This window comes from Sebastes fasciatus, chromosome 12 (assembly GCF_043250625.1).
Source record: "Sebastes fasciatus isolate fSebFas1 chromosome 12, fSebFas1.pri, whole genome shotgun sequence".
Lineage (NCBI taxonomy): Eukaryota > Metazoa > Chordata > Actinopteri > Perciformes > Sebastidae > Sebastes > Sebastes fasciatus.
In genome coordinates, this window is record NC_133806.1 from 31,218,718 (window position 1) to 31,233,830 (window position 15,113).

Here is a 15,113-nt window from a genome sequence, read left to right on the forward strand (position 1 = left end):
TCGAGGAAAGTTTCACAAATATATAACCTCCATGGATCAAAAATTCAGAATAGAAAGAGTCATAATCAACCTTGTTTGCAGTTTGAGATGTCCTGTCAACAGTTATACAGACGTCTCTTGTACAGTGGTGTTCTATGGGGAAAATGATTTTGGGCCGCAGGGGGATTTTTCGCTAAAATACCATGAGTGGCTAATGGAAAAAATTTGAAGTAAGGCTAAGCAGTGGCATCATCCAGGTCTTAGTGTACATCCATGGGAAGTAGGTGTCTCTGTTTCCTGGTTCGGAGGCCGCTCGCCGCTATTGCTCTCTCTCTCTCGCTCAGTTTTAAAGCTGGAGACTACATACTAGCTTGTCAGGAAGGAGGCTAAATAATGCTCCAAACGTGCGCTAAATTTTGGCGATGAATGACCGGCTGGCATGGCAATTTTCAAAGGGGTCTCTTGACTTCTGACCTCCAGATATGTAAATGGGTTCTATGGGTACCCACGAGTCTCCCCTTTACAGACATTCCCACTTTATGATAATCACATGCAGTTTGGGGGCAAGTCATAGTCAAGTCAGCACACTGACACACTGACAGCTGTTGTTGCCTGTTGGACTGCAGTTTGCCACGTTATGATTTGAGCATATTTTATATGCTAAATGCAGTACCTGTGAGGGTTTCTGGACAATATTTGTCATTGTTTTGTGTTGGTAACTGATTTACAGTAATAAATATATACATACATTTTCATAAAGCAGCATATTTGCCCACTCGCATGTTGATAACAGTATTAAATACTTTCAAATACTCTCAAATTTCCCTTTAAGTTACATTTTAATCGTGATTAACTATTGAACGTCAAATGAATCGATTGACAGCCGGTGAGGTCGTGTCTAGAAGGTAACCCGCAAATTGCCAAAACTAGCAAAAACTTGCAAAAACTCTTGCAAGTCTGCCCGATGACCTATCCTAAACTTAACTATTCAAGGTCAAATCTTTCCCCCTAAAAAAGTGTGTCTGTATATTTATTGTAGCCTTCTGCTTGCATAATTTGAAGTTGTTGAAGCGTGATATGTTATTGTCAAGGACGGAAGTACGGTCCCGGATGTGTTGTGGGCAACACAGGAAAAACTTGACCTTTCACGGCCGCTGCAGCGCCCCGCAGCGCCCCGCAGTGTTTACAGCGAGGAGATAAGGCTGTCCGAACCAGGCCAAGGGAGGCGCATTAGCTTAGCATAGAAATGTGGAAACAGCTAGCTTGGTTCAGTTTAAAAGTAATAAAATCTGCCTAGCACCTCGAAGGATCACTAAATAACACATTTATATCATTTGTTTAATATATGTTTTTCATACAGAGCCTGGCTTGTTGTTTCCCCTGTTTCTAGGTTGTTTTGCTAAGCTAACAGGCTGCTGGCTGTACAGTAGCTTCATATTTAGCTAACGTTACACACATAAGAGTGGTGGTAGGCCATATCTTCTTCTAACTTAAGGCAAGAGAGCAAATAAGCATAGATCTATATCCCAAAATATTCTTTTAAAAACATACACATCAGTTAGATCTCCCCTTGTAAATGCAAATTATCTATGGGATTCCCTCGAAATTTAAAATGCATTCTGTGTTACACAAAATCATCCTGAGTCTCGCTGTCACAATATATTGTTGATGTGTGTGGAAGAGGGTATATGAAGGATCCTTCATGTGGTTCGTGTACAAGAGCGCCAGCTTTGTAGCATCCCTCTGCCTTGTAGACATGACACATTGAGGCACTTATTAAGTCTTTGTGTTAAAAAGTTCGTGCAGAGGCTTCTTCACTGATGTTCATATGGACCCTGGCTTTTGTAAATACAATACTTGAGGCTTCGAGGGATCTTCAGTGAGCTGTCAGAAGTGGGAACTGCGGATTTGTTTTGTTTCACGTAATATGTATTCTGTGGTTGAAACCGTAAACGGCATCGGGTTTATCGTGCGCAGGGAGTGGCACAATGGCGTGTACTCCCCACTCCTGTTTTAAAAAACATGTATGGTAAACCTGGTAGGCCTACCCATAATTTCACAATGATCACTTTCTGTGCGGCTGGGTCACTTTGGGTTCGACGTGATTGACAGAAGAAACGCTATAGAAGAGCCAAGGCATTACATGATTTGTGGGGGAAAGAAGAAGCTATAGAAGACAGCGGAGCATGTGTCAAAACACGGTTATCATTCGGATGGACTGGGCTTGAATGCGTCTGCTGTTTGAGAACGGGAGAAAGACACAATGTGCAAAACAAAAACCACATCCATAACTCAGAACACATCCACCAGCACACGAAACATTATGTTCCTGCCAAATTAGGTTAGGCTGCAGTGATCTATAGAGACTTCAGAACTAACACTTAACCAGTTTCCCTTTGATTTTCTCTTCTTTAGTGGCACTTAAAAACATGGCCGCTACATGCTTTGGCAAACGGGTTTCAATTTTCATGCCAATGAAGCACGCTGAGGTAAAGATTTTGACTTACAAGCCTCTTCCAAATGCTTTTTTTTCCAACAGTTTCAGTTGTGCTGTAAAGGAGCTACTATTATATTTCTTTTAGTCTCAAAAATCAGATTCATATGAATGAGTGTTTTCTTTAAGAATGGCAAAAACCTGCTGGTAGTCGACAGATTGATGCAAAGTGCGCTAGACATTATGCCGGTAGTGTAGGACGTGAGTTGGACGGCGCTGCTCCAGACACTGTGAATTGTGGCCTCCTTCCTGACATACCTGTGGCCTGAACCTCCAAACCTTTCCACAGACACACACACACACACACACACAAGCTAATCTCCCAAGATCAGCACCAAAAGAGTTTCTCTGCACCGTATACAGCCTTTCCTTCCCCACCCCCCCTTTTTTCCCCCTCCCAATCGTACGCTAATTCCAGGATGTGGGATCTGCTGCATTCAAACGGCGTGTGATTATGTTGTCCTCAATCAGCGTGCATTGCGAGATTAGCAACCAGCAAAACAAATGTTTGACAACAAAGAGTGAGCAGGCTTTTTGAGCCAGAGTCATGAAAAACCTTTTCAGTGACTATAATTTCCCTACTGATTGACTGGCCAGTGATCTAAGATGACTGCAGGCCCTGATTTTATTTTTCTATTATTGTTAGTATAGTATTGTTAGCACTCTGTCAATAGTTATGGAGTTGAGCCCGCTCATAACGGCCTGGAGAAATAAGCTCTCCAGCTTCACAGTTCTTTACTTTTGCCAAGTTGGCTTTCCCCTCCTGTCAGTGTTGTGTTCAAGTTTGGCGAGGGCAGAGGGAGTAAATTTGACCAAGTTAATGTGGATGTCAGTTTGCTGTAAACACATCCAGTCTGCATATTCTACAGAAATATATGGTTTTAGTATGAGGTTTGGTTTAATGTTGCAGTTTAGTTTTACTGGACGGAAGGATTGACAGAATGAAATACGAGATGTATTTGAGAAATTCAGTGCGTGGTGTTACCTGAAACACTTTTAATACAGCTGCGACAGCTTAGTTTTTCAATAGAAGTAGCTTTAACATGCTTTAATGTGAGTATTTAAATGTTATATGTGTGTCAACAAATATCAAAATGCCTGCACATTATTTTTGCTCCCAGAAGAGCCAACTGACAACTGAATTGAGAGACAACCTGCATTGGAACAACTGCAATAAGAAATAATATTATCTTAGACACTGGATTGACAGTTGAACATAAGACTCAATTTTCCATCTGAGATTTGGAAGAGACAATTCTGGGGTTTCTCCTTCACGTCTTACTGAGCGAGTGCCGGCTGGAGATGAACAATCACCAGTCTGTGTGATGAACAGGCTTAGAGCGCACATCCCGCCGCTGCTGTGATCGATGGGGTGTCTACGTAAACCTCTTCCCTAAAGACCATCAGAGACACATTCTGATTAGCACTTAATCTTACTTCCATCCACCCCGGCTTCAGGAGAGCGAGTGTAGTTTGGCAGAGCCAGCATATACCTCTCTGAAGACCGTCTCCCAGCACACCAACAAAAAGAAATGAAAAAAGATAAGTCTGACATTTGCTGACTGCTTTTCACGTGATTACAAACTGATGCTTGCACTGGGCCCACTTAGCGCTGACTTTCGTCTGGGTGAATCTGTTCGGAGAAATCTAATATGCGGATCCACGGCCAGTAACGCAGGCATGCTCTGCTCTGTCTCTCAGGGTTTGTCCAGTTTGCTGCACAGTGTTTTATTAAGCGTTGTGGTAGGTCGCTCAGTTTGAGCGGTGCTGTTACCCGGTCCCTGCTTGTGATATTTAAGACTTGGCTTAGATCAACTTAAGTGTCTCTCGCTTGGAGAGATTGGATTCGCCCAAGGACATTTTCCTGTAAACGGGACGCTAAGGAGTTTACATTGAGAGTCACTTATTGTGGAATGGACTGTCTTGTTACTGGCTCCTTTGTCTTCCGCAGGCAACTCGAGCTGAGGCCAGAGCCACTGCGGTTTTGGGGGCTTTCATCGGCTGTCTGAACACAATCGTTCAGGAGGCCAGCTCTGACCAGAATTAATGCAATATTCACATTCATAACCAATCAGCATTCGAACGTTGAGAGGGGAGCCAGAGTTTGCATGAATGACAAATTGTTGAATTGGACGTATTTACTCTGAATTAGAGAATATCCTGCTGATATATCTATTATGGTTGTCTTGGTTTTATTCTTGTACTCGACTTGTATTCTGCTGGTCAGCCCTCCCACGGTTGAGTCTGTTGCCACGAGTTCAGCCTGTCCTTGTCACCGGGTGAAGCCAGGGTCGTCCACACATGTGGGATGATGCGGCGGTCCAAAAGAATTCTGCTTTTCTGTTACTAGTGCAGAATAAACAGCCTTCTGAACCATCAGGTTTGATGCAGCTTCCAATGGGGCTGTAGCAGAAACTAACAATAGCGCTGACCTAAGATTTAAACATTGCTATAGACCCTCTACACATGATGAGCTGTAAGAGCTAAGCTCGCTTTAGTATTACCCTAACCCTAACTGTAATTGGGTTTATGTCGCCATCATGTACCCGGTAGCAGGAAACTGCCAGGAAATTTGAAAAACCAAATGAGCCTAGCAATTTTTTTTTCTGACCGATAGCCGACACTCATTAACCGATCATTAACCATTAACTGACAAAACTAGTGCCTTGCATGAGAACGGTGCTGTGGTTTTAGTGCCTAACAAGCCGCCCAGCTGCAACGATAAGCCGATGCACAAACAGGTTAAATCCATAATTTATCACCAGCTGCAGTGTGTGAGCAAAACAGACAACTGAGTCCCCAGTTTACCAGACCGGGAGAGTTAGCAGCAACAATGCTTCATGCATTGTCGTGGACACATGCAGCCACTTTCCTATTAAGTCTCCACCGCATCAGTTAGTTTAGCTGCGAGGATGTCAGCAGTGTGTCTGCCTGGCGTACTCTGTCAGCCCGGCATAACGTTAGCGAGTGTCTGACGTGTGTGTGTGTGACGACGATGAATATGAAGTTATCAGTGATGTCATAGCTGTGAACGCAACAGTGCAGTGTGTGTGTGTGTGTGTGTGTGTAAACAGTTTATTTGCCGGTGAATAAATGATACAACTCCGCAAGACCCGAGCCAAGTTCACATGTCTTGCCAGCCACATGCTGGATAGAGTGAAGGCGGCTAGCCCCGAAGCTAGCCACACATCCAGCTCAGGCTCACTTAAGGTGGGCTGTTAAGGTGGACCAGCTATTCTCCTTTAAGTGACAAGCGGCCCCCCTTCTACATTTTGCTCAGCTTTTTATTTGATTTTTAATATTTCTTTTAACCATTTAACTGATAGCATTAATCTGTACGGTTAAACGGTTAATTATTAACATCCCTATAAGAGATGGGTTTGAATCCTAAACTCAATAAAGGATGAGTGCATTAAAACGTTCTCATCCTTTTTGACTACCACTGGTCGCTTTTTTTGTTACATCACGATGGTCATCTCACTGGTTGTTCATTGACAAATAAGGATATTGTGGAACTGATTGAATATTGAGCACAGTGGTGAGGTGTAAAATGCAAGCAATGTGCAATGCCAAGAGGATTGGTGTGTCGCTCTCTCTCTTAAAGTTTTGAAGCCAGATAGCTTGTATAATATAGTTGTAGGGGCAACTTGTTTTTTTGTTTTTTTTGTTAATGCTCAGTCTAGACTCTAAACACCGGAGTATGTTCGAAATGAACGAGTTCATACTACGTGTCTAAACAACCACATTCGAAGGGGTGAAAGTCCTGCTGAAATTCATTCATTCAAATTCAGATAACTGCATATACTTTGGACCCTCTTTCCTCAAAGGCACTCCAATTGCACTTATTTGTTCATATAAATTCATAAATATTCATAATTTACAAAAACGTTGCGTGAAGAATTAAAAAATAATTCAAAACATCCGTGGACTTGGCTAATCACTGCATGAAGTTGGCAAGCTTAATTGTTGGAGGAAGCCCCATGTCGACATCAGAACAGTGTGTGTGGGGAGGGGGTTTCACAGACTGTTCCACCATTCAGCAAACACTTTGGTTGAAGCATACTGACACCTTTACGTATTTACTTCCATCTTATTAATCACCTTTGCTGTTTCCTCTTCTGTGTTTGTCCTACAGCTAGCTATGGAGCGTACCCCATCTGTAAAGGCTGCTCGGTGTGCTCCAGGGACAACGGCTGTGTAAACTGCCAGCCCAAACTCTTCCTGTTTCTGCGGAGGGAGAGGATGAGGCAGTACGGGGAGTGTCTTCATGACTGTCCGGCCGGATACTACGGCATGCGCAGCCCTGAACTCAACATGTGCTCCAGTAAGTCAAACCCAGCCTCCCTCGCACTCCACCCCTACCCCTCAACCTCCCACACCGCTGACTTTCCCCTCCTTTTCCCAACACCCCATCTTCCCCAGACACACTCAACACTCAACCTCCCCTTTTCCCACAACACATGATTTATTGTCAATTATCCAGAGGAGACACACATACCTCGCAATTTGAACGGCTCATCTGTTCACACAGGTGGATGTAAGGGTAGTGAAGCCTCGTCTCAGCGGCGTCTCCCTCGGGATTTAGCAGTGAACTCCAGCTAGAATGATGAGCACTGTTTCTCATTTCTCTTTAACACTCCCTTTACACCTACAATACCAAACATCCTACAGTCACAAGGATGTTTGAAGGCATGAAATCCAGGTTCAAATGCAACCAAGATGCACCAGAGACTCAAATCATCACATTAAAAGCAACATGTAGAAACCAGCCCCTTTTGGCTGATGTCATTCAATATCATCTGAACTACAAAGATGATTATATATTCGCATTAGGGCATGAAACTAACTTCTTTTGTTGACTGCCTGGCCAACAAAGGCTTGTGGATTGAGACTTTCACCAGACAGTGTAATTCCTTGGCAGCCAAAGTCATTTTTGACTTTGAACAGAAAGCCAGTCACAACTGAAGTGTTCAGATCCTCTTACAACAACTGCGCGTTCACTGAAGTTTGATAAGGAAAAACAAAGCCTTAAGCGCAGCAAAGCATTAACCCTTAAGATTAGTAGTGTATTCACGAGGAAGGTAAACTTAGCTCACTTATAATAATTGTTTCAGCGGTAAAACCATTTTGCTAATAGTCTCATAATAGTCTCATTGTTACACATACTTCTCTTGTGGCTCGCAATAAAAGAAGTAAATTTTTCAACACACGTTTTTGTGGAAAATACTTTTTTGGTTTAATAACTTGAAACAGACCACACCTTCGGTCTCGCACGCTCTCAATTATGTTTTACTATTAAAAAAAAAAACTCCAAACAATAACAGCGGAATATTGATATGCTCTCCTGATTCTCGTTAAAGAATAACTGTAAAATCCAATTAATGAAATGTCTCCCTCTCCTCCTCATGTAGCACCCCGATCTCATAACCTTGTTTTAACATGGAATATGCTCGAAGAGAGCGAGAGAGCCTTTATAGCTTTACACGGAGCCCGAGGTGTTGGCTGAGTGTTTCATATGAAAACAGAGAGGAACTTGAACTCATTTGGTTCCCCGAGCCAAACTCCTGACAGACGCAAGCCCCAGAGGAGGGTGTCCGGACCTTTAGGCCCAATAATGCGAACATGGAGCAACCGCAGGAGGAAAAAAATACACTTACATTCTGCTTACCCAATCACTGCCGGCCTAGACGCAAGTATTTAAGTACATCCGCTGGCTCCATTTGATTATGAAAATGAAAAGCATGTTAAAGCTGCACCAGCCAACTTTGGATGTTGGTACTTTAATTTAGAAAATTGAAACTTAAGTACCCAAAAATCTGGCAATTTGACGTCACAACATGTTTATGTTTTGCTGCACAAGCTGTGATTCTACATGAATATTGGGTAGTAATGCATTAATAAGTAAAAGTGATGACTTTTTTTCACTAACAAGTAGCATGCATCTAACATAATAGTAGCTGATTCCACTAACGCTCCGTTACTTTGATATTTTGGGGGTCGGCTTGCTTGCTGTCTTACCAGGTGTTAAGACCTTTACACACCGGGGGCGTGACGAATAAACAACATGAAAATACGAAATACTCTGCTGCGTATATTTTGCATCAAAACTATTCATATTGGCAGCGATGCAAACTTGCGACGGATGCATCACAATTTCAATAAAAGGTTTGAATAGATTCGGGCAGCCAGAGGACCAACTACCAGGATCCTATTGACCCAGAGCAGCGTCTGGCAGTCTAAATTGTTGTATAGCCTAAACTACTGTAAGCTGTTTTATTGAATTTCCTTTTAGCAAAATGCTCTGAGTGAATTTGAGTTCCCTTCAGTAAACAGTTACTCAGTGTACTGTATATGTTTAGAGCTTTTATTGTGAAAGGTAAGAACGGAAGCGGTGGATCTGGTCTGCTGATCGTAGTCAAGGTCAAAAGGAGTAATAAAGTTTGCCCTCTTGGTTCGGACCAAAGAGCCTCTGTGTTGTTTTACAATATAGTGTACGCACAACGTGATTAGTTGATGCCTTTGTTCATGATGCGAAAGCTGCGGAAAATTTACCTTGCTCAGGAAAAACCTGACGCTTTTTTGCCACGTAATATTCACATTCTGTGTGAAAGTACTCATGACAAAAACAGCAGTTAGAAAAAAATATATCGATGTGCGAATTAATCGCGCTAAAAGAACGCCTCCGGTGTGTAAACATGGCCTTCAGATAAAGGGTTTATATCCTCTCTGTGCATTCAGTTGACAGACTGGTCCGGTATGTGTTAGCTAGCAGGTGTGAGGATGTAGTTAGCCGAAAAATGTGCCTCCCACTAGCTCCAAAGTTGTCTTATTTACATGCTGCGTCAGTCAAGTCAAGTCAGTTTCATTTATATAGCCTAATATCACAAATGTGCCTCAGGGGGCTTTACAATCTGTGTAGCATTCGACACCCTCTGCCCTTTTCGACCCATGCTTCAGATAAGGAAAAACTCCCCAAACACATCTTTTAACAGGGAAGAAAATGTAAGAAACCTTTTTAATTATCATTATGTTGGTCTATTCTGTACACACGACATCTATTGCAAATCTGGGAGAGGGATCCCTTCTCAGTTGCTCTTTTTAACCAGTAACAGTCGTGTCACCCTATTTTCATGACTCAGGGAATTGCAAGAGAAAGACATCTTGTTCTCTTTTTTTTTTTTTACTTTAACCCTGCCATCCTAACCGCGGTATGCCCATGCTGGGTGAATTTTGACTTTAACTGATCCTGATGTGTGCGGCCAGTTAATCTGAACCCCTCTCCGTACAAACTGCTCATAGAACAACATCTTGTATTGTCACGTAGCATCAGATCTCAGAGCGAGGCCTACTTTGATGTGATCGCTGCTTCAGTCAGGGCTCTCTAATCCAGTTTCCTATTTGACCCTCATTCTCAGCTGCGCTCCGCATGTCATTTTCACTGAACGGTTCATGTCCGACCTCCATATATTTGAGTTGGAAGCTAATTGTCGGGTCAGTGAATATTATATGTGAGTTGACCCGGGCAACTGGTACGCGAGAGCTCAAAGGCACGATGGACAAATGACGGCGAAGGGTTGTCCACCGACGCGGTCGGGGCTGCCGGGTGCTCCTGGTTTCCAAAGAGGCCTGGAACGTGGCATTACGTCTCTGTTATCATGAGCATTTCAAACACAGCCTCTGAAATCACTTAGGGAGCAGCTGCTTATTATTACACCAGAGTTTGTCTGTGTGATCTTATCTCATTCAAGAATTTTTTTTGTGGATTGCCTGGCTAAAGGAAAACAAGAGCAAGACAAGCAAGAGGCTTGTACACTCAAACCTCACTTTAAGTTTTTCTGAAGGGCCTCCCGAGGCATGTGACAGAGAGAGAAGAGATGAATACACTATTTACCCTGCGAGCTGGCAATATGATGCAGTTTGACGCAAGGAAAGTCACACAGATGGTTCGATAAGAAGCTTAAGGCCAGTGCAATGCTGCGAGCGTGTGCATATATTATTTTTAATGAAAACTTCTGAAACAGCATTTAGAAAACATTCTTCCCTATTCCTTTTCAGCATCATGGGTGGGCTGTGGTTTATCCCAGCATGCACTCTGGACAGGTCATCAGTTTATCACCGGGCTAAAACATTAGCTGTGTGATATGTCAGTCGTTCACCATGTGTTGAGGTAAAATGTCACAGTTCAGACTGTATTATAAGTCAACCTCCTGGTCATAAACTTGTACATTTATGACTTTGTGTGTTGAGGATTGTCTTAATGCACCATTAGGTTTGGTCTCTGTGAGGGTAGAGCAGGCTCAGCATGGCCTTCTGCTCCTCTAAAAGACCCACGTTGATGGGCCTCATCCTTTAGGGGAGATACTGTGAACCCTGAATTGGGACACAGGTATAGTTATCAGAGTCTCACCTAGAAACAATTTATTGTAGACTTTCTACTTCCCCTGACCTGCATGTCTTTGGACTGTGGGCACAAATAAAACATTTAAACACAAAAGGCCAGAGTCACGTTCAAATTCAGAACAGTAGTCTCTCAATATCTTCCTATAATATGTTCCAATATTTACATAAGTAAAAAGGCAAATGGTAAAGGAAGGTAAAAAGGTAGAATTGCAATGATTAGTTGATCGACAGAAAAATAATCACCAACTATTTTGATAATAATCGTTAAAGTAATTTTTCATGCAAAAACGTCAGAAAATGCTGTTTTCAGCCTCTCAAATATGGAGATTACCTGCTTTTGTCTGGTTTATATCATGTATAGAATAAGACTGAATATATTTGGGTTGTGGACTCACAAAACAAGACATTTAAAGACATCAGATTGGACTTTGAGAAACTGGGATGGACATTTTTCAATATTTTCTGACAATTTATAGACCAAACGATTAATCGAGAAAATAATGGGAAGATTAATAGATGCTGAAAATAATTAAAAAGTTAGTTGCAGCCCGACTTTAGGCTGTACCGATTCAATCACAGAAAATGATGGAAAGAAAATTGAACATTATAATTATTTTCAGTTATGCAATTTGCAAAGAAATCCACATTCATTGCAGGTTTTAGAAACTTAAGTTCCTAAAGGTTTGGAAGTACTTTGTAGGAAGTAATTTATTAGTTACTTATTAATTATTAATACTACTTTATTAGCCATGCCATAATAATAACGAATTTCTCAGGACTACTACTGTGCCTCACTTGATGATTTTAAATTGTAAGGCTCACTGTTCTGGGGGGTTTTCCCCACACTGCAGACAGAATAACTCCATAATTAGAGCCAACGACAATGGGAACTGTACTTTCCGCAACATAACAGGACTGGAAGCCCATTTACAGCCACTCTTCAGCTGTACTCCGGAGAGGCCCGAGACATGGGAGCCACAATGTTAACTACCATGTAGCCGGTTCGTTAGCAATGCCTTTTTGTTTTATTATTAAGTTCTATTGGTTCTGTGCTTTGCAAGAACTCCTTTCAGCAGCTAATGGACAGCTTGATATGAGCCATAAACCATATGCAGTAACTCCAGTGTTATCCACGGGGGTTCTTATCAGCTGCCCAGAAGAGGCCCCACACCAGTGTCTGTGGGTGTCAACCCTCCGCTCCGCAGAGAAGATTTGTAGCAACGGTCACACAGTGTGCGGCTTTATGTACAGCCAAATCTGTGTGAATGCGGTGCAGTCATGCTCTCGCCTCAGTCACATTTCATAATACCTCGGTTTTAACATACATTCCCCAGCCAAAGCATATTCTGTCATTTGGTATCACTCTCCGGCTGGAAGAATTATGAGCTGAAAGGCGACTATCAGAGCTGTCTTTTAGAAGAGATGAAGGGTTGAGAGGGTCAGCATGGGACCAAGGCTGCATTCAAAACTTCCTCCCTCAGGGTATCTTATGGACCCCCCAACGCTACACATACTTACATACATACATACATACACTCTATCCACCAACCTTATCCCACTGCAGCGGGCTTTTAAAACCCCAGTTGTGTTCGCTGCCAACCAACAACCAGTCTGATCAAGGCCTGAGATTGCCAATATCCTGGAAGCGTGGTTTAAATATCACAGCTCAGTCAGTGCCAGCCTAATGTCCCACTAGAGACTCCTCTGTCAGGGGTAATTGTTTTGGATTGCCAATTGTGATTTATTTTTTACTGCATTTGTCGGACTGAGGAAATCTGTTACCAAATCCTATTGTTATATTTCTCGCGGCTTTGTCACATCGAATTAGGGCTGGGAGCAGAAGGTGATTGGATGTGACTTCTCCAAGATCGTTTTAGATTTAAAGTGGGTATCGTGGGAATTCGTCGGGTTGGAGGTGGATAAGATCCATGCATAGTGGGCCTCGGCCAAATTGGTACCAAGGCCGCATAAAGGCACTAATACGGGTTTCGCAACCTTTAGCTGGCAGCGCTGGCAGCCTCTCGGCGTCTCTCATTCAACTTCTCTCTTTCTCGCTCTGATTCTGAGCTTGTGGGTATTTCCATTGCACAGTCTAACCGACAAAAAGACCAGTTGCTTTTGGCCTTTGAGCTTTACCAAGAGACATTTAATCATCACAGCTTTACTCACGGCTCTGTCAGATTTGCCAGACAATACAATGGACCCACCAAACCGAGCCCTGCTTCCCGGGACATTACGGCCAGATGCAGAGTTGAATCGGGTTATTTTTCACAACTCTGCGTAAGTGTATAGTGTGAGAGGAAGGGCCGGCTGTCTGTGCTTGACCACTGTCTGAAGCTTGGGCTGTCTGTGTGTATGCTGGAGCTGGCTGAGCACATCCAGGAGCACATCGTGGAAGGTTATATCACAGACTGTGTTCCTTGGAGTGAAGAAGCTGGGAGGACCGCTGACACATCTCTCTCTGGGGGATGCTGATTGACGGTAACACCACCTCTGCTGCACCTAGCTCCACGCTGGCCGCACGGAGGAGCACCCAGGTGGAAAAAACAGCACAGAAAGACCTGGGAAGAACATGGCAGCTCTGGCCTAAGCCATGAACTCCTGCCATCTGCAGCTCCCCACGACATGGCTGGGTGGCAGCGAGCAAGCCAAAGCTTCCATGTCAGCCAAACCCGGGGGCCTAGAGAGTAGGTCAGAGCTGTTCGACTCAGCTTGGAGGCAAAGGATGGAAAAATGGGGCTTGTTTTCCCCCTCGCACTGCCAGGCCTTTTACGACACGGACACTCCTGCTGTGCAACATCGGTTCTGGTTAGCTTTCTGGAGGAGGCTGAGACTCTCTCGGTAGGCTGATGAGCGGGTCCCACAACCCGCCCTCCGGCTCAGATAACGTGAAACACCCCGTTTGGAACACGAGAGAATTCGTCCTCACAAAATGATTTAGCACCCTTTCTTTACGCTGCGAATATTCATGTAAATAAATAGAGTGATTACACATGGTGCTGTCAGGCTGCGGAGGAACAGAAGTTGACTGGAGCTGACTTGAGGCTTTGCGTGTCCATGATAAAATCGGCGGGTTCCCTATCCAGACCACAGCTGAGGGACCATCTTCTGCCAAGCATGCACCATTAGAGCACAAGTGATGCTCTGTGACTCATCTCTCAACTTCAAATGCACTTGACATGCGAGCCACATAAAATCCAAGTGTAAAGTCAAACAAACAAAAAAAAAAAAAGTGTAACGGAGATACGGGTAACGGTGGAACCGCTGCAGCGCTGGCGACATCTCTTCAAATTGCGCAAACCTCTGCCACTTCACCCGCAGCTTTTGAAATTCCTCTCAGGGAGGCTTTTTCCTCCCGTGGTCATGATATAACTCACAGCCAGAACCAGGCTGGGAGATAATGATGATAATACATTTAAGTCCCAGGAACACCGGGCCTTCAATGGGATCTGATGACCTCATTATTTCTCATTAGTCTCCCCGAGGCACCTAGAGGAAGATTTTAAAGGTGGTCCAGAGGTTAATCCTGCGGGGAGAGTGAACCCGCTCCCCTGTATCAGTTTCTGGAGCTGCTGGACCAGCTGCCCGGCTACCGACCTCGCCATTGATCAGTGTGGGAGCTTCTCCAGTGTCACAGATAGCCCACGCTGTCCCAGATAGCCTTTTTGCCAGATAACTGGACAAGAAGGATAAATGTCTGTCATAGTGATCCCTTCCTACCCACCGCGCTCTCTGATGACCTCTGACCCCCTCCAGCTTCACCTCCCCTGCATTCTAACTCCCATAGAGACGCATTGATGTGTCATCCACCTCATCCATCTCACAGAGCGACATTATTACTTATCTTCTATTTAGAAAACAACGTTTCCGGGCATTTTTTTACACCATCTGAAACCGCCTGTGATGTTTGAATCAAAAACCTTGTAAAGTGCTACTGCTACTACAAGGATACAGTATTCCACACAGCTGTGTTGCTCCTATTTACTGTCAATAACTGGGGATTGCACAACAACTCCAGTGCTTGAGAGTACTGCCAGATGTTCTTGTTCCCCCTTCTTACTCTTTTTTTTTTTTTGTTTTGTTTGGGAGCTAAAAGTCTCTCAGGTGATGACAGGCCTGGGAAGTGTGAAGGGTAAAAGACAGCTTTGTGCTTTCCAATTAGCTCGGTGATTTATTAGTCTAGCTCCTTGTATTGGGTTTGTCTTGTATCAAACCCCAAAGCATGACTGATTCAGTTTCA

At 43.6% G+C, this 15,113-nt stretch overlaps 1 protein-coding gene across 1 annotated transcript in view; it reads left to right on the plus strand.

The window, feature by feature from the left end:
• The window catches only part of rspo2 (R-spondin 2), a 65,479-nt gene that overhangs the window by 21,620 nt on the left and 28,746 nt on the right, over positions 1–15,113 (plus strand). The window contains exon 3 of the mRNA XM_074654721.1: positions 6,609–6,797. Within this exon, the coding sequence (XP_074510822.1) occupies positions 6,609–6,797 (189 nt within the window). The remainder of the gene's footprint in view (positions 1–6,608; positions 6,798–15,113) is intronic.